Source organism: Haemorhous mexicanus, chromosome 29, assembly GCF_027477595.1.
Source record: "Haemorhous mexicanus isolate bHaeMex1 chromosome 29, bHaeMex1.pri, whole genome shotgun sequence".
Classification (NCBI taxonomy): Eukaryota; Metazoa; Chordata; class Aves; order Passeriformes; family Fringillidae; genus Haemorhous; species Haemorhous mexicanus.
In genome coordinates, this window is record NC_082369.1 from 1419254 (window position 1) to 1438063 (window position 18810).

Genomic DNA, 18810 nt, shown 5'->3' on the forward strand with positions numbered 1-18810 from the left:
CTTCTAGGGTTTTTCCCTTTAAGGATGCTTTGTCTAGTTCTAAAAAAAGAGCACAGTCCCTCTCCTTTTGGGACACCTGTCTCCCTCATGTTTCACCTCCTGGGGCTGAGGGTCTCTCAAACAGAGATCATCTTCTTCTTCTTCTTCATCAAAGACGGAGGGCACCACCACAACTCCCCTCCACCCTTCGTCTCTGTTCACACACTTTCACATCACCACACTCTCCTGGCTCTGAGCCATTGCCTCCCCCTAGGATGCAGTCTCTGTGTCACAGGAACTCAAGGGTTCTGTCTATAGCTATCTAAGAAAAGTCCAGCCAAAAGCCACTCTATCATCTCCTCTCACCTAGAAGTCTTCTCAACTTTTTCTCAATCTCACCAACTCCAGGAAGAATCAGCATTTGCAAGGTTTCCATCGTCTCAAGAAGGGTTAAAAGTCCCAGGCTCTGCCGGTTTGGTTCATGAACTCTCACGGCTGGCTGCCCTGCTGGGCACCCCCCCTTTCTCTTTCACTCCAGCCGCGCTATCACAGGCACAGGCTGCTCTCTGTCTCTCTCCCTCCGGGGGGGGAATGGGGAATGGCTGCCCGAAGCTCTCGCAGTGCAATGCTCCTCCACTCTTCGGCCCAGGGCTGGCTTACCTCCCTCCGGCCACATGGCTCCCCTCCCCCCTGCCCAGCTCAGAGCTGGACAGGGGAGAGGTCTCCTTTGGTCCAGAGCCGGAACTCAAAAAAAAAAAGGAACTTCCAGTGGGAGTTCACAGCTTTTAACCCCCTGTGTTCTCAGAGGCGTATCCATGCCCTCAGTGGACAAACCAGGTGTCAATATTAAAATCTGGACACCGATTGGCGTGACTACACCATCCCAAAAAAAACCATTTCCTCTCAAACCACGGCATTCCACCCTTCGCCTCTGAGAACACATATTTCTAAAAATATTATCAAAATTGCAATAAACAAACTTCTACTTAAACAATAAAACTTCTACTAATCTATTTTAACCTAATACAAGCTTTGCTCTTATTCTTCTTGCTCACATCTCACAGTTTACCTTATCACTCGCCCAAAAGTTGATTTCCCGGTCAGGGAACCAAAAAATGTCACGGTCTGAGCTTGGCAAAATGCCAGTGCTTCTATGAGAAAACTTCTTTTCTTGGTATCTGCTGTGAGATGTGATCAGAGACAGAGAAGAGCAGGCTCTAATTTATGATTGAAAGGAAAAAAACTTTATTAACATAAAACTACAGGGACAAAAAACACACAGAACACGGGATGAAAACTTTTTAAATTTCTTCTTCCTCCCCCTACCAAATTTCTTAATTCCGCTGTCACTCTTTGGATAATCAATTCTCAGTTTTTTGAGAAGAGAGGAGTCTCTCTTGCACTACAGACTTCACTCAGGAAACAGTCGAAACTTCTCGTGTCTCTGTGTCACGTGTGGCACCGCCCGGAGAACATTTTGCCATCGTGACTTCTTCTTTCTATGTCCAGTGCTCTCACCACTGCACATGGACCAGAGCTGCTTCTAGGGTTTTTCCCTTTAAGGATGCTTTGTCTAGTTCTAAAAAAAGAGCACAGTCCCTCTCCTTTTGGGACACCTGTCTCCCTCATGTTTCACCTCCTGGGGCTGAGAGTCTCTCAAACAGAGATCATCTTCTTCTTCTTCTTCTTCATCAAAGACGGAGGGCACCACCACAACTCCCCTCCACCCTTCGTCTCTGTTCACACACTTTCACATCACCACACTCTCCTGGCTCTGAGCCATTGCCTCCCCCTAGGATGCAGTCTCTGTGTCACAGGAACTCAAGGGTTCTGTCTATAGCTATCTAAGAAAAGTCCAGCCAAAAGCCACTCTATCATCTCCTCTCACCTAGAAGTCTTCTCAACTTTTTCTCAATCTCACCAACTCCAGGAAGAATCAGCATTTGCAAGGTTTCCATCGTCTCAAGAAGGGTTAAAAGTCCCAGGCTCTGCCGGTTTGGTTCATGAACTCTCACGGCTGGCTGCCCTGCTGGGCACCCCCCCTTTCTCTTTCACTCCAGCCGCGCTATCACAGGCACAAGCTGCTCTCTCTCTCTCTCCCTCGAGGTGGGGAATGGGAGATGGTTGCCGGAAGCTCTCGCAGTGCAATGCTCCTCCACTCTTCAGCCCAGGGCTAGCTTACCTCCCTCCGGCCACATGGCTCCCCTCCCCCCTGCCCAGCTCAGAGCTGGACAGGAGAGAAGTCTCCTTTGGTCCAGAGCCGGAACTCAAAAAAGAACTTCTAGTGAGAGTTCACAGCTTTTAACCCCCTGTGTTCTCAGAAGCGTATCCATGCCCTCAGTAGACAAACCAAGTGTCAATATTAAAATCTAGACACCGATTAGCGTGACTACACCATCCCAAAAAAACCCATTTCCTCTCAAACCACGACACCCCTTTTCCTCAGAACACTTTAGACTACAATTTTTTGTCTTCTACATATCTAAAGCCACCAGTTCTTTCCCCACAGGCACTACTGGTATCCCAGTATTTCTCAGAACCCCATTACCTTTGCCTCTCCTTGCAACTCCTCCCTGGAATTCTCCCACCTCTTCACACAACAAGCACTTCAGGTCACTCCAGGAATCCAAGACTTCTCAAAACCACCTAAGAACCCCAAAGCCCCCAGGACCCCCTATTCTACCCCACCATCAACCCCCACAAATCCTGGCACCCCCAGGACATAATTCCCTCAGGATCCCCTATGCACCCCAAGACCCTTCTCAGTCCTGAGACACACACATACACCCTTGTGGCCGGTGAACACAGGCACACAGAGTCCCAGTGCCCAGCATCACCCACCCAGGACACTCAGGTCACTGGTCTCCTGCTCTCCTCCTGTTCCTTGTGAGAAGCGCCTGGATGTCTGGGCTCCCCACCAGAAACAGCAAGACCCAGACAGACAGTTCAGGAAGCACTTTTATTCAACCCAGGTGTGGGGGGAAATTGAGGGATTCCTAGCTCCCAGTGAAAAGCTCAGACAAGGGGATTAAGTATTCCTGGAGGCAGAGGGCTACATGTGTGAAAGCTTTGGCTCCATGTTCCACAGGTTCACAACAGTCTAGGTCATGTATCCTGAGGGTGAAGGGTTGCTGGAAACCACAGCAGGAACCCACTCTAGGAGAGGGATCTGAACACTTTTGTCCCTTAGAGGTACCCATGGATGCTACCTGCGTAGCCCATGGGGTGCAGAGAGTATATCCTAAGCATTATTGAGAGTTTCAGTTGATCTCAAGGGATCCTTAAGGCAGCTGGGGGCACGCAAGGCAGGGGGTACAGTGAGAACACAGGCTTGTAGGTCAGTATAGGCATGGGGCAAGGTGCCTCGGGTGATCCAGCGACGGGTACCTGGCTGGTAGGCGTGGATCAAGTGTGTGTCCTGGTAGGTCTCATGACTGTACCCTCCCAGTACAAGCAGCTCCCCTCCCAGCACAGCTGCACCCCCAACTACATGGGCACGGGGGAGAGGGCTAAGGAGGACCCAGATGTTCTGCTTGGGGCTATAGACCTCAAAGGTCAGCTGGTCCCTGTAGCCAGTCTGCCCAGCCCGCTGACACAGGCCTCCGGCCACATAGAGCTGCCCACCTGCCTCCTCCATGACATGGCCAGCTCGGTGGCCATTCATGGGGGCCAGGAATGTGACAGGTGCACCTGGGACATAGCGGAGCAAGGATGCCTGACACTGGTATGCTTCATCACACCCACCCGACACGTAGAGCTCACCATCCAGGGCACACGCCGCATGCCCACACAGAGCCATTGGCAGGGGCTGGCACCTCCTGGGCAGGGAGAGAGGGAGAGATGAAGGACAGGTTAAGCAGGGCTGTCCTGCAGCGACTGATTATCTAGGGGTTCCCTGATGAGCCATGGCTTCATTGACCACTCAGCAGGCAACACTTGCCAACACCCAATGAGCCCCACTGCACATCAGCTGACACAGAACGGATGCCCTGCAGATGGGGCAATCACCGTTCAACACTTCGTAGTCGCCACACCATTGGTCAACCACAGTGGGCTCCATTAATGGACAACACTGGCAATCACCCTATGAACATTATGCCTATGAGAGGAATCAAACTAATTTTCTCATTGGCAGATGGCCAACAAGACCTGCAATGAACACACTGCTGGCCAAAAACTCATTTGTCACCCGCTAAACAACACTGGCCGACACCGAGTCCCCAAGGGACATGGCTGTTCAACACCCAGTAGACCTCTCTCAAATACCACTGCAGGTCCATTCTCCAGTGGAGGCTTAGTGACACAAAGCACTCAGTGGGCACCATGGCCAAGACAAGGGGCTTTGAGAGAAAAGGAAAACTAGGCATTGTCTGGAGCAGCAGCCTCACCTCCAGGTGTCATTGGCCAGGTCATAGCACTCCACAGTATCTGTGCAGTAGAGCTCCCCTGAGCTGCCCCCCAGGGCATAGATGAAATTACCAAGTGCCACAGCAGCAAAGTAGCTCCGTCCACATGTCATACTGGCCAGACGCTCCCAGGAATCATCCATTGGCTGGTACCTGGGTTTGAAAGGCAAAGGGGCAAGAGACTACCTGTTACCTACAACACCATGAGCTGATGTTGGCACCACTGAGGGCAACAACCCACCTACAACTTGCCAGTCCCATAATACCTTGGGGTCACATGGTCACCTTGCATGGGAATATCCCCTCCTTCTGGTCAATATCAAACCCATAATGTCCTGGGGCATCTCCAGATAGAAGCCTCCCTCTCCTACTCCCAAAAACCCTGTAACAGCCCAGAGTAGGAGGGCACCTCTGAGTCCTACAACCAACCCTTCCCAGGATGTCTTGGGGCTACTTGACCAGCTGCAATGCCACAATGTCTTGGATCCACGGGGCAGCTCTAACTCTAGCTCTAGCAATACGTCCCACAATGTCTGGGTGCCACATGCCAACTCCAACTCCTCTGTAGCTCTCACCTGTAGACACTGGCTAAGGTGTCATGGGCCCCGTAGTAGTGCTTTCCACCCAGGACGTAGAGGTTGTTGCCCACCACAGTTACAGCATGACGGAAGCGTGGGCCATCAGGAAAGTGTCCCAGTGCCCGCCACTCAACCTGCTTCACCAGCCCCACAGCACTGAGGTAGCGGTCTGCAAACCAGAGGCGCCTGCTGGGCTTCCGAGCAGTCAGGTTGCCCTTTACTTTGTCTCCGCCACAAACCACCAATACCTCTTGCAAGGAACGTACCCGGCACGGCAGCTGGGCCATGGGGGTGAAACTTGCTACCATGAGCTCACGAAGGACCTTTGGGTCAGCTACCCCTGCAGTCACAGATGGGACCTTCTTCAGCTCCAGGGTGGACATGAGGGCAAAGCGAACAGATGACAGGATCTCTTTGGCTAGATCCTCCTGGCCATCTCCATTGGCCATAAGCCACCGAGATGCTGCTTCCAAGGCTTCCAGTTCATGGAGGACGTTGAGACCATCAGAGCGGAGGAGGCGGATGAGAAGGTGTGCAGGAAGATCCAGGAAGGCTGGTGTAACCACCACACAGGGAAAGGTGGCCAAGATGTAGTTCTCTGCTACATGGACCACCTCATCCAACCCATAGGCCACAGCAAAGGCCAGCACATCAGGGACAGTTTCCGGGGTCAGGCCATGGGTGAAAACATCCAGGCAGAGACTGAGGAGCCCCCAGGCCTGGTAGCGCAGGGAGGTCTCAGCTGCCTCCAAGACCATGGGCCATGGCCCTGCTACAGCTCCTGTGTAGGCAAAGGAGAGGAGGAGACGTAGCTCGGCTGGGGACAGCCCCGTGACCAGTGGGTCGACAGGGTCATGGGTGGCTTCTCGCATGGGGCAGGTGAAAAGGGCCCGGAAGAAGTCACAGGAGCAGCTCAAGGCCAGTCGCTGAACTAGGAGGAAGGAGGAATAATGGTGGGAAGCAGCAGGGGAACCTCTGCAGTGTGCAGCCCCCAAAACTCAGGTGTCCTGGTCCCATGCCCATTAAAGTCCTAGCTCTGCCAAAGGGAACAGCCCTGCGGGCACCTCTGGAGCCTGATCCCCACCAGAGGACTTGGCTGTCCCAGAACACCCTGTCCCACTCCTCAACCCCTCATAGGGACCCCCACTTCCTGCCCACCTGGGATGACCTCGTTCCCTGCCTGGAGCTGGAGGTCACAGCCCACACCATTGGCATGGAGCTGCTCCATGGCTCTTAGTGTCTCCCACTGCTCCTCCAGGGGCTTAGGACCTTCTTCCTGATGGTCAATCTCCAGACGCAGGGCACAGGCAGCCACCAACCGGGGGGCACCCAGGGCCTGGGCAGCCTCCTCCACCTCTTTCACCTGGCCATGGGGCACAATTCCCCCATAGGCAAAGGTGAGCACAGCCCGCCAGCCCCACAGTGTGGCCCCAGGTGGCAGGGGGACATGGGGGAGAGGATCTTGGCAGAGTTGTCTGGTCCTGCCCTCCAGGAAACGGTGGAAGAAGGAGCTGATGGAGGCCAGGACCACAGCATGGGCCATGTCACCCTCTGGGCCCACGGCCACATCCACCAGCTGTCCTGTGGTGCGGAGATGGTCAGCCACAGCCAGGAAGTGTCCAGCATGAGCCCCATCCCGCAGGTTCCACTGGTCTGGGGCCGGCCCTTCTGCAACCCACATCTTGCCTGTGGAAACACACGGAGCACAGTGTCAGGAAGCTGTCTCCACAGCTGGAGCCTCCGGCCCATGGTAGGAGTACAGGCTGGGGACATGGGTCTTGCTACTGGCACTGCCACATGGCAAAGCCACTGGATCCACCACCAAAGCCTCCACCCCACTGCCAGGGCCACCATGCTCTGCTACTGTTCCATTACTGAATGTGACGCTTCTTGGCAAAACTGCAGCTCTGTATGTGAGAACAACAGCCACTTTCACTACCCCATAGCTGAGCCTGATCTCACCTGCCTCATCTCTGAACCCTTAGCATGAAGCTACTGACCCACAGCCAGTGCTGCTGCCCCACATAGCTCAGGCCACTGTCACCACTCAGACCTTCAGTCCTATAGTACACCCAACTACGCCCTTCCTCAGCCATTGCCCCATAGCTGAAACTACTGATGGTCCAACACGCAACCAAGCCGCTGACCCCCAGTGAAGCGCCTGACACACCTGCTTGGTGTGTGGCAGTGCCTGCTGTGCACTGCGTGTCATGTGTCACACTGCCTGTCACACATTGTGATGCGTTACCCTGTTAGTTGTCTGCAATGTTACATGTCATGCTCCCCTGCACTGCATACTGTAGAAATGTGCTGACTATCATCATATTACTGCCACCCCTTGCCCCTACGGTGTTGCTTGTCCTCGCTCAGGCCATGCACTGCAGCCCCATGAAGCGCTTGCTGTATCCCATGCCCCTGCACAGAATGTGGCCTGTTATGCTGTGCTGTGCATATGTCCCCCTTACCGTCTGCTGCTGCTGCTCTGCAGAACTTCTGTGACCCTCTAGGAATGTGCCTGGGTAATTATAGACTGGACAGAACACGTGGCCCCAGACAGGAGCTGGGAGAGGCTCAGGCAGAGGGAGGTCCAAGACCACAGAGTCCCCAGGCTGGGACAGTGGTCACTGAATTCTCTGAGGACAGGCAGTAGGGCCAGCTGAAGCTGATAGGAGCTCTGTAAACCCCATGCCACTGCTGGGGATCCCTGGCCCCTCAGGCCCCTCTCTAAACCTTGATCTTCTCCAGAGCACAGGGTGAAACAGAGCCCCCTCCCAAACCCTCAGGTAGGAAACAGACAATTGCCTACTCCCCCACCTCCATCGGGGGTAGATAGGTCCACCACCACTTGCTGTGCTCCTGAGAGCTGTGCTGTGCTACTGACTCCCAAAGAGCTGGGGGGGGGGGGGTCTCAGCTCCAGGATACCAGCCCCTTGGCTCAGCCTCAAGTGCCCCCAGGAGCACCCCACAAACACCCAGGACCCCAGCAGCCCACACAGAGCACATACAAGAGGAACACAGTCTGCCATGGCTGTGACTGTGTCACGGTATCACCATCCCTCCCTCTGCTGTCCTCTGGTGCTCCAATCTCCTCTTGTCCCCTCCCCGCGGACCCCATGTTCCCCTCTCCCACGCACCTGCATCTCCCATGCCCACATAGCCTCTGTAACTCATGCACCCATCCCCTGATGTCCCATCTCTGTACCACACTGCTCCCACATGTCCAGTTGAATTCTGTGTCCCCAAAAATGTTCTCACATCCTCTTGGACAAACAAGTCCATTTTTTGGCACTTACCTATCCTGCTTGTGAATTTTTTTTTTTCTATCTACTCAGAATTTCCCTACCTTGTTATTTCCCATCCTTCCGTGCACACCTGAGCCTCCATTTTCTGTAGCCACTAAGTAGTGAAAAAGTGCTGTCACGTCAAATCTTGACCATTTCACCAGGCAAAATGATCTAGGTCTCACCTTTCTTTGTGCATCCTGTGCCTCCACGCTCTCCATCTCTGTAGTGGGTTTGCAGGACACACTTGTTTGTTCATAGAAAAGTCAACCAGATATAGCTATAAGCAACCTGATCCAGTTCTCAGCTGGCATTCAGGGGTCCCTTCCAGCCTCAAATATTCCTCACTTTCAACCCTTAAGCACTTAGCTCTAGACCTCCTGAAATGCTTTTTGGAGAAAGACCCCAGGCTCCCAAAGACATTGTGAGCAACCCACGACTTCTTCCCTACCCCACCTTCCCTATCTTCAGCTCAGAGCCAAGCACTTCTTCAGAAGCTATGGCTCTGAAGACCCCCACCGATGGGCTCAGTGCAGTGTAATCCCACACCTTGTCAAGAAGCCCCACAGGGCCCACTCAACTACAAGAATCTCACTGAAGCTACAGCGTAGAGCTCACACTTGAGCACACAATATTGAGACATGGAGGCAAAGTAACTTGTGCACAGAAATCACACAACCAGAACATGCTGCTTCCTGTTCAGCAGCTCCAGCTTTCTGCACCTCAGCCCAAATGCCAGGAAACAGCCGCATGACACCACCATGTTGTGGCAATTGCTGATTGGACCAAATCTTTATTACATGACATCCTAAGTACATACAGTGTTTGGAAGCCAGCTCACAGGGAGAAAGGTGATTTACAGCTTGGGAGGTCCTGTCAGCCTCCAGCCCTCCTTGTTACCGATCTTCATGAGAGCTGCAGTGATTCCGAACCCCAGACATGCTGTGGTGCCAGTGAGGTAACTGTGAGCTGAAGAAAACACATCAAACCAGAAAAGATCCATTAAGGTGCAAGTCCTTTGCAATAGATCTTGATAGACTGCCATTTTTTCATAACTCCTTTGACCATCAGCAACATTGTCTGGCCAGAGGAATTGGAAAAGTGACCTTTTTATAAAATTGAGTTCTCATGCTTATGGCTGGCAATTCGAAATAGCAATTTCAGTAATCCACTGGACAATCCCCTTAAGTGGGCAACCTTAACTGGCTCATTTGAGTGACAAAAATAACAATCACTGCTTTGAAATCTCATCAGCTCAGCAACTAGGATAAGTAAAGATTATTACAACTTCAAAATAATTCCCTCACTTCTTTAGGTTCGAGGATGAATGTCTGCAGAAAACAGAGTTGTGTCAGTATCTGCAGGAGTTGTTTAAGCCTTACAAAGGGCTACAGGAGCAACAGCAGCAGGACACAGCTTGTCCCTCAGACTATGCAACGAATTCACAAGGCAGATACTACATTGTACTTGCTGTCTAAAATAAATCACACTTGTTGCCAAGAAAACATGGATTTCCACAACTATATTTTTCCCATCCTGCAATTTTAAGGTATAACTGCAATTTTAAGGTAACTCCAACTGGCAGTACTGAGTGAGCTCTCCTTTCATTCTGTATATCACTTGACGTCCCGTTTGGTATCCTTCCCTCCCGCAGCCATATTTATTTTAGCAGGCCCACACAATGCCAATGAAACTGGTATGAACAGAGGCTAAGATGAATCATTACCAAAGAAGCCTGACATCAACATTCTTTAACATTTTTCCCCAACTGAAAAGTTTCTAAAACCAGAAAGGGCACACTTCAATGCAGGCATTGTCCACAGTTACCTCTCACTCCCAAGACAGCTCCTGCTGCACAGCCGCCTATGAAATAGTTCAAAGGATCCTCTGGTTCTTCCCGGACTTGGGCACTGAGACAAGTACTTAAGCCAAACACAGCTCCCAGTGTAGCTGTAAAGAAGTAAAAACACAAAACCAAAATCCTCAAGGACCAGAGAATTCACACTGAGCATGACTTCAATATTCACAGTGACTACAAATGAAGATCCGTTTCCCATTTCCCAGGGACATCGTATCCCAGCTGCTACAGCGAGACTCAACATTCACTGAGTCCCTCCCAGCTTCCCTGGGTTGCTCCCCCTGCACCACTGTGAGCTGGAGCCTCAGAGCACCCCATACCCACTGCCACCAAATAGCACCGCATGCTGACAGGGTATCACCTAACAGCCCTTCCCGACAAGGCATGGGGCACCCCTGACAGTTGGGGTAGTGGAGAGGAGCAGTGGTGTCTGTGCAGCCACCTCCCCAGCTTTGCCTGGACTCTGCCCTCAAATCCCTGTGAAGCCACCTCACAGCACCAGACAGAGTAACCCCAAGGGCTCTGCTCTCCCTATATACTGCTAGTCCTGGCACTTTCCTCCTCTGCCTGCGTGGGGCTCACAATGATTACCGGATAGCAGGAAAATGAATTGAGTTTGTAAATTATTCTTGTTTGTAAACTGACTTTGAAATGAAAAATTTTGAATTGAACTAAGAAACTGCAAAGTAGAAGCACCCTGTCCACTGAATTACACACTTTGTCCTATTAGACCCTACACTGATATAATTGCAAGCTTTGGCAAAGAGCTGTGTCAAGAAAAGCTGGGTTTGTAACTAATACAAACTATTGATCATGAAACATGAACCTGCCTACCACGCAGCATCTGCAGATTTCAATTCATCTTTCTTGGGAACAACAAAAATGTCCAGGTTAAAAATTTTCAATCCCTATATAAAACCAGCAGCTCCTGTTACAAATCTATGCAAAAAATGAATTATGCTGATGCCAAAATCAACTGAAAAGAGCACTGCAGAAACAAAACCCCCAGACCTAGGACTGCATTTCAACTTTCCTGCTCTCCCTGCTTTGGACCAAGGCATCTTTAGGCAAAATGTACAGCTTGAGGCCATGAGGTGTGGCTCCTGAACAGCAGCCAGGACAAACTCTTCCTCAGGTATGAAACTAGTAAGAGGACCCAATACGCCTGTTTAGGATTAAGGGATTTATTGAAATCTCAGTTGATTACATGATCCAGTGCCTTCATAACAACCTCAGCTCATTAGAGGAGATGCCAAATCCTGGTTTAGAGTCAAATTAAGCAAAAACGCAAACCTGGACTGACTGTGCCCCATCTCAGAGCACCAGCACTTGGGGAGAGGCAGAGGTGGCACAAACCATTGAATTAGACTGAAAAGCAAAAGTCTGCTAAGAAGAAAACTGCACTTGACAAGGGACAGAATGAGTTTCAACCATGCAGCTCCTTCAGCTTCCTGCTCCTCTCTTCAGCATCCGCTTTCTCTTCCAAAGACAATTCAAGACAACTGCATAGTTTCTCCTTATCTATAGAACATGACGGGGAAAACTTCAGGTTTATTTTCCTTTTGCCACCAAAAATATTGCATTGTTCTTGAGCAAATGCACTTTATTAAACACAATGCCTAAATATATTAAGCAAAAACCTAAATTTGCTTATACTATGTTGTTGCCCACAGAGCATTCTAGAAATACAAAAAACCACAACGTACCCTTTTACTGTAGATTGCAAAAAATATGTTACCTCACCTGCAAATCAAGGATATGTCTTTCCATTTCACTGCTCTGTCTCTTGGCTAAACAACGACCCAAGACCGGTGGAAGAGAGAACCACCGAAACCGTGCAGGGGCAGAGGCAAGGGCAAAAGTGAGGGGGCAGCCACACCGGACAAAGGCGAGACTGGCGTCCCTGCGGAGTTCCACCCTACAGTTCCAGTGCTGAGGGGCCCGGCCCTTACCCATCGTGACACTGTCCGCCGCCGCCGTCTGCAGTGCGGCCAGAGCCGAACCGGGCCGCAGCAGGATGATGCGATACGCCGCCCCGACCAGGCCTGCAATACAGCACTGCGCGTCACTGCCCGGGCCCAGGCCCCGACTGGCCGCCCCCCCGTGCGCCTCCCTTCCCCCGGTGCCCACCCGCAGCCGCGCCCACGCGCGTGGCGAGCCAGGTGCGCTGCGGGCACTGCTCGCCCTCGGGCCCGTCCCAGTAGCCCGCCATGGCGGCAAGGGCACGACCGAGCTATCGCTCGAGAGGACGGCGCGGCCCCGCCCCGCGATGAGATCGTCCCGCCTCGCGCGTGTCGAGTGCGGCGGCCCCGCCCCGTCCCGCCCCGCGGCGAGCCGGGACCCCGCCCGGACCGGGACTGTGCGCTCCGCGCCAGCCGCTGCCCGAGCGCACCCGCGGCGTCACTGGTCTAAGGGGTTTCTGCCTCGTGCTCCCGGGTGCCCCACCCGCGGCTCCCGGTCTGTTTGCCTAATCCCGGCGCTGTGACTCTACCGTTTGTCTTTGTTGGCTGCTTGCGGGATGGGGAGATCAGTGTGGTTTTGTTTTATTGTGGGTGTTTTGCATTTTTGTGGGTCAGGGGTTGTTTTTTGTTTGTGGTTCGGTTTTGGTTTTGGTAGGGTCTACAACTCTTACTTACTGGAGCTTGAAATATTTTTAAGGAATTTTCAATGATTCTGATTTAATTCTCTGTCTGTGTCTATACTGCTGTATGGTTCCTATTTCCTTCTGAAATAATAAAGATGCTTTGACACAGGTTATAGAGATGCTGTATATATTAATTTTCTAGTTGTTCATCGTACACTAATAAAAAGACAACTCTCTACTGTGCCTTCTTGGTGATGTATGGAAAATCACGCAATGAAAAGCCAATGTCCATAAAGGAGACTGAGGAGTCCTGCAATTTTATTTGAATAAAGGTGAGAATCCACTGGGACACACGTCCATGGCGTTTTTTCTCTCGAGGTTTCAGAGGACACAGCTTCCTTTTATGACAAATTCCTGGCCCCACGTTGCCCTCTTCCTTTTTCCCATTGGCTGAGGTACTAGGAAGGTAGAGTCTTCCTGAACCTCCTTACCACATATTCTCCCTTGAACCTGTGATTTTACCCCAAAGTTCTGAAGTTCAGGCTTGTCCCCCGCTTGTCTGTTTCAGGAATTGGGCTATCTGGGCTTGATAACAAACCTGCTTGAAGTTAGTAGACACTTTAAGACCCATTTCAAAGACGTTAATACCCAAACCCATAGAATGAGTTTGTAAAGACATTAGCATGCATCTCCTCTGTCAGTGACATGCCTCTAAGCAAAGCTGTTGCAGTTGTTTTCCCGACTCTTGAAATTAGTCCAAGATCTGAGTGAAGTCTACAACTGTATCCTTGTTGTATCAAGCTTTCTCACCACTCTCCCTCTTTTCCCTGTATGTGAAAAGCATATTAAATACTTGATTTCTGCATTTTCCAGTATGCTGAGTCCCCCACAGCATCTCTTTCCGAAGGGAGCTCAAAACAGCTGGAGTGGATGCTACTGCTTAATTATCCAAAGGAATTTTTTGTAGTGCTCTATCCTGCTGGCAGTGAAGTCGGGGCTTCATGAGCCCGGCAGCAGGAAAAGGAGTAGGGGCATGGCCAGGGTTTGGTAGCTGCACTGTGCTGTATCACACTGGAGATGTGCTGGGGTGCACTCACAACGCAGCAGGCAAACCACCTCTGTTCCAGTCTCAGGGTCAGCAGGAGTGGGTGTGGAGTGCATTCACAACACAGGCCCTTCCACTGACCCTTGGCTTGGGCACTGCTTCCTCTGCATGCCGGAGAGCTGGCTGTTATTACACACAGAACCAATGCCACCATCAAGCACTAACTGGTTCTTTAATAAAGGACGCATTTTTTAGAACAGCTTTACCCTTTCTCCAAAGCTCTTCCTAAGCACACCACATAAAGGGCTGTGTGACCCTTCCAGACATCAGAACAGGGAAAACGCCTGCAGGGCATGTTTTTATTGGGGAGAGAACATTTGCAGCATGTTTCACATGCTGCAAATGTTCTCTCCCCAATAAAAACCATACAGAAGCCACTGAATCTTGCACAGGGCAAGACTCTGTACCATTAAGTAACAAATAGTTTTCTGGGATCCAAGCAACTGTTAAAAGGTCTTCTGAGACCATATCTCATGCAGCAGATTAGTAATGTGTCTTCCACTGACAAGGGAGGTGGGACAGAAAATTCACATATCTCCTGCTTTGCAGCAGGTACAATGCCTGTAGCTGCAAGACTTAGCACACTGCTGTCTACAGCTCTCCACTTGCCTCGTGGATAGACTACAGCTCACCTGCTGCACACTGCTGGTAGTGGTTTATTCAGCAGATACATATCCTTGGGCTGCAGACCCTTCCCAGGCAGTCAATGCTGTTAAGAGAGCTACAATAAGAGAGAACAGTTACCTTACTATAAACAGGCAAGTTCCAGGGAAAGCAATGCATGGTTAATGTAACATTACTCCTAAAACACTAACTTGGTTCCAAATGGTTTTACTACTGATAAATAAATTTGCTGATACAGAATATTCATTCCCTTAAACAGGGAGAGGGGGTTCCCATCATACTACAAGCTGCAGATAACTGTGTTATAGATGAGTAATGTGATGGTTGACTCTCACAACTAAAAAGCAAATATGATGTATATGTTAAGAGAAGTTTTGTAGATGTATAGTTATGTTTCTCCCCCCTTGCGTTGTTATCACAGAATGGCCTGGGTAGTTGGGACATTTGGGAGGGTCAGCTTCCTACTATTTGTGAAAAATGTATATTGTAGGATTGGCTCTTCTCAAATATTAAAAGGAATACTATATGTGTTATGTTGGAAAGTTATGTTGTATTAATTTTGTAGTACTGTATTAACCCTTGTTAAGTAGTGTGTTGTCACCGACATGTTCTATGAAAAATCCTTTCCTTAGGATTTTTCCCTCCTGAGAAGCTGAGAGGCCTCAAGAACAAAATGCAAACAATTCTTATCTGCTGCTGTGGAATGCAATAGGTGGATCTGTGATTGGTCTCATGCAGTTGTTTCTAATTAATGGCCAATCACAGTCCACGTGTCCAGACAGTCTCGGTCAGAGACAAGCCTTTGTTATTCATTCCTTTTCTATTCTTAGCTTAGCCTTCTGATGAAATCCTTTCTTCTATTCTTTTAGTATAGTTTTAATATATTACATATCATAAAATAATAAACCAAGCCTTCTGAACATGGAGTCAACTTTCTCGTCTCTTCCCTCATCCTAAGACCCCTGTGAACAATGCATCAGTGTGTAAATATAGTTTTAGGCTATAACATAATATTAAAATAGAAACTATGCGATGTAAGATACTTTTTGTAACTAGCTCAAGGAATGGATAAGATAATCAGGAAATTCTTCACACAGAGATAACAAGACACCAAAATTCTAAAAGAATTATTGCCTCCTTATTAAGAAAAACCAGACTCCTCCCACCTCCTTCCAGACTCTGAGGAGCCAAACTATGATTTACAAGATGAAGGGAGGGGAAGTTGACAATAAACAGAAAAATCCCTAGTTTGAAAGGAATGTTTGCATCATGTATGAGATATATGAATATGCAACAGGCTATTGGTTTTAAGGGTTAATCCTTTGTTAGTGGTTATGCTTTTTGGGAGCTTAATACCCAGGAAGCATCCAAACATCTGTAACTCTTTGCTTTTTTATTGTCCTAACTCTGATTGTCCAAATTCTTATTGCTTTAATTGTTATTATTATTTTTATAACCATTTTATTACTATTAAACTTTTAAAATTTTAAAACAAGTGATTGGTGTTTTTCACACTATGGGAGTACCTGACCTCCAATCAAGATATAAGAAAATGATCTCCACCACTGGACAGTGAAGAAGGAGTTGATTGACAAAACTTTGGGAGCAGCTAAAGGGTTAAAAGATGGAACATCCCTTGTGTGGATGAGCAGATGGTGATAGAATCCTTTGCTCCTGGCGCACTGTATTATTTTCTCTACTCAGTCTTCTGTTGTATTTTTTATTAAGGTTTTAATAAACTTCCTAAATTTTTTGAAAGTATAATTTCCCACAAACAGGGATTGGTCCGGGATATATGCCTTGCCCTGGTGGCCCTAGGACCTTTCAAAAGAGGCACGACCCTGCCACGAGTTTGGCAGATTCTATCAGGCTTTCCCAGGACTACCAGTGGTCACAGGTTGGAACCCCAAAGACAGCAGGAGACTGAATAAAGAAAAAAGGGGAAGGGGAGATGAGTATCATCCTCATAAGTATTTTTGCCCAGATTGTAATTCTGTAATTCCAATGTATAAAAGTCAGCTTCAAACAAGTAATACACGGGACCTGTCCTGGTCTGTTGAAGCTTCAGGATATTGGACAGTCAGAAGGAAAAAACAGTAGGACACATGGGGGGAGGAAAAAACAGCAGGACACATGGGGGGACCCCATGGAGAAGGACCCTGTGGCTGGCGGGACACGAGATTGAAGGTTTTTGGGGACTTGGGAGTGGGGCAGCCACTGAAGGATTTGCAGCGAGGGTTGCCCATCAGGGAAGACTGTGCTCATGTCGGGACAGGGCTGCAGCTGAGTGGAGCCAGACAGGGTAGGGAGCAGAGTGCGACTGTGGGACCAGAGCATTGAACCGAGGAGGAGAGAAAAGGCAGGGACCAATCCGGTGATACAGAAGTCCCTGGATCGTAGGTGTTTTTTTTTTACTTTTTGGAAGAGAGGTTAAGTTTTTTCTCTCTTGCCTTTCCTTCTCTTTCCTCCTTCCCTTGTTTCCTTTTTTTTTTCCTCCTTACCTTTTCCTTTCTTAGGAAGGCAGGCCTTGCTGGGAGGGCCTGTGGTTACCTGTTGAGATGGGATTGGGAACAAGCAGGGAATTCCCCAAGGAGGAAGGAAGAAGTGAGAAAGTACCAATAGGGACACCCCCAGACAGCCCACTGGGAAGGAAACTAGCCCAGTGGAAATATGACCCCAATACCAGAGATAAGGACAAGCTCAGAATGATTCAGTACTGCATGGTAGAATGGACTAAAAGGGAAATTAGGAGCGATCACGCACACTGGCTGGGCTATGGATCAGACAAAGGAAGGATATGTTGAGCATAAAACATCTATGTAAGAGCTAAGAAACCATTCAATCAGGAAGAGAGTGACTACGCTGCCTGCTGGGAGGGGGAGACTTCAACTCAAAGGTAAGCTTGTTTAAGGTATCAGAAAATAATGAATGGGACCCATTAGAAAACTTGCCCTCTCCACCTCCAGTAGCCCCAACTGCACCTCCCTTGCACACTAGGAATAGAATGGCCAATGAGAGGAAAGCAGATCGGGGCATGGGAACAAAGTAATAGTATTATATCCTCTGAGAAAAGTACCACTGGGTGGGGTGCAGGGAAGAATTGGATTTGTAATCATACCTCTCAATTCCTCTGATGTGAGAATGTTCAAGAAAGAATTAAAAGGATTATTAGATGTCCTAGGTTGACTGTATGACGCTTTTATCCCCAATCACCTTGTTCCATTTATGCTGAATAGTAAGTTTTGCACCTTTAAGACTTGCTCCAAGGATTGAGGGGAGGAGAGGAGGCGCGCAGTTTGTTGTCAGACACTGAACTCACTCCTACATATTCCTGCTCCTGGACTGCGTTGTCTGCAGATGAACAGACGGCGGGACAGGGCTCTCTTTTTTTTTTTTTTTTTTTGCTTTTAGTTAGTTTAGCTAGCTGAGGCAAAGAAGTTCCCTGGACTGTGTTGTTTTTTTTTTTTTTTCCTTTTTTCCCCCTTTCTTTGGACCTGTTCACACCTGCTCTGGACTGAACAACCATAAGAGCACCAGCAGCTCGCATTGGTGGCCACCGGGCCGGGCCTGGGCCACGGCATTTCCAGCGCCGGAGGGACTGATAAGGGACTGAGTGAGCTGAACTGGAATCTGGGGAGGGGACTTTCTGGGTTTGTCATCTCTTTTGGAGCAGCAAGGGGTTTTATTGTTTAATATTGTTTAGGGTTTTCTTGTTTAATAAACAGTTTTTTTCCACTTTTCTCCATGGAGGTATTCTCCACGGTTGGGGGAGGGGTGGTAGAATCCGATTTCCTAGAGGAGCCCTTTGGGGGTTCTCTCCCAAATTTGCCCTGAACCAGGACACTAGAGGACCCTATTGGATTAGTGGAACAGTTAGGCCAGTTTCTGCGGCCCAATATTTATACATGGGAAGAGATGCAATCAATAATGACCATTTTATTCACACCAGAGGAAAGACAGATGATCTGGGCGGCTGGGATATGGATATGAGAAAGGGAGCACATGCAAGGACCTCCTGGGGACCTGAAAATGCCTGTAGTGTGCCCCAGTTGGGACAAAAACAGCACTGGGGGAAGACAAGATGTGGAGGAGTACACAGAGCATTAATTATAGGAGGTTTCAAAGAAGTAGCTCCATGAAATCAAAATGCTTGTAAAGCTTTCGATGAGCAGCAAAAGAGGGAAGAAACACCAACAGAGTAGCTAGAAAGACTGAGGGAAAATATGAGGCAAAATTCAGGGGCTGACCTGTGGGAATCCTTAAAATTAGAGGGTTATGGGAAAGCTGCAAAAGACAGGCCTCAGAGATAAGAGATCTGCAATTAGAGCTAAGCAGTAGCCATAAGATTTGTCAGCAGAAAAATTATATAAGTAGTAGAAAAGTAAGGACAAATAG

The 18810-nt window shown here is 49.2% G+C and overlaps 2 protein-coding genes and 1 long non-coding RNA gene across 3 annotated transcripts; all 3 read right to left on the reverse strand.

The window, feature by feature from the left end:
- Nucleotides 1-2919: 2919 nt before the first annotated feature.
- On the reverse strand, nucleotides 2920-7847 carry KLHL33 (kelch like family member 33). The gene is made up of 4 exons (XM_059869929.1): nucleotides 6122-7847; nucleotides 4961-5894; nucleotides 4368-4538; nucleotides 2920-3797 (listed from the first exon to the last, which is right to left on the reverse strand). Exons 1-4 carry the CDS (start codon nucleotides 6642-6644, stop codon nucleotides 3221-3223), a joined length of 2205 nt encoding a protein of 734 aa, XP_059725912.1. The 5' UTR covers nucleotides 6645-7847; the 3' UTR covers nucleotides 2920-3220.
- A 1161-nt stretch (nucleotides 7848-9008) lies between these two features.
- NDUFA11 (NADH:ubiquinone oxidoreductase subunit A11) lies at nucleotides 9009-12392 on the reverse strand. Its single transcript, XM_059869930.1, has 4 exons — nucleotides 12233-12392; nucleotides 12055-12147; nucleotides 10072-10194; nucleotides 9009-9213 (listed from the first exon to the last, which is right to left on the reverse strand). Exons 1-4 carry the CDS (start codon nucleotides 12312-12314, stop codon nucleotides 9101-9103), a joined length of 411 nt encoding a protein of 136 aa, XP_059725913.1. The 5' UTR covers nucleotides 12315-12392; the 3' UTR covers nucleotides 9009-9100.
- On the reverse strand, nucleotides 11271-12048 carry LOC132339591 (uncharacterized). Its single transcript, XR_009489690.1, has 2 exons — nucleotides 11846-12048; nucleotides 11271-11623 (listed from the first exon to the last, which is right to left on the reverse strand). It is a non-coding gene; the product is annotated as an uncharacterized LOC132339591 (long non-coding RNA).
- Nucleotides 12393-18810: the final 6418 nt, after the last annotated feature.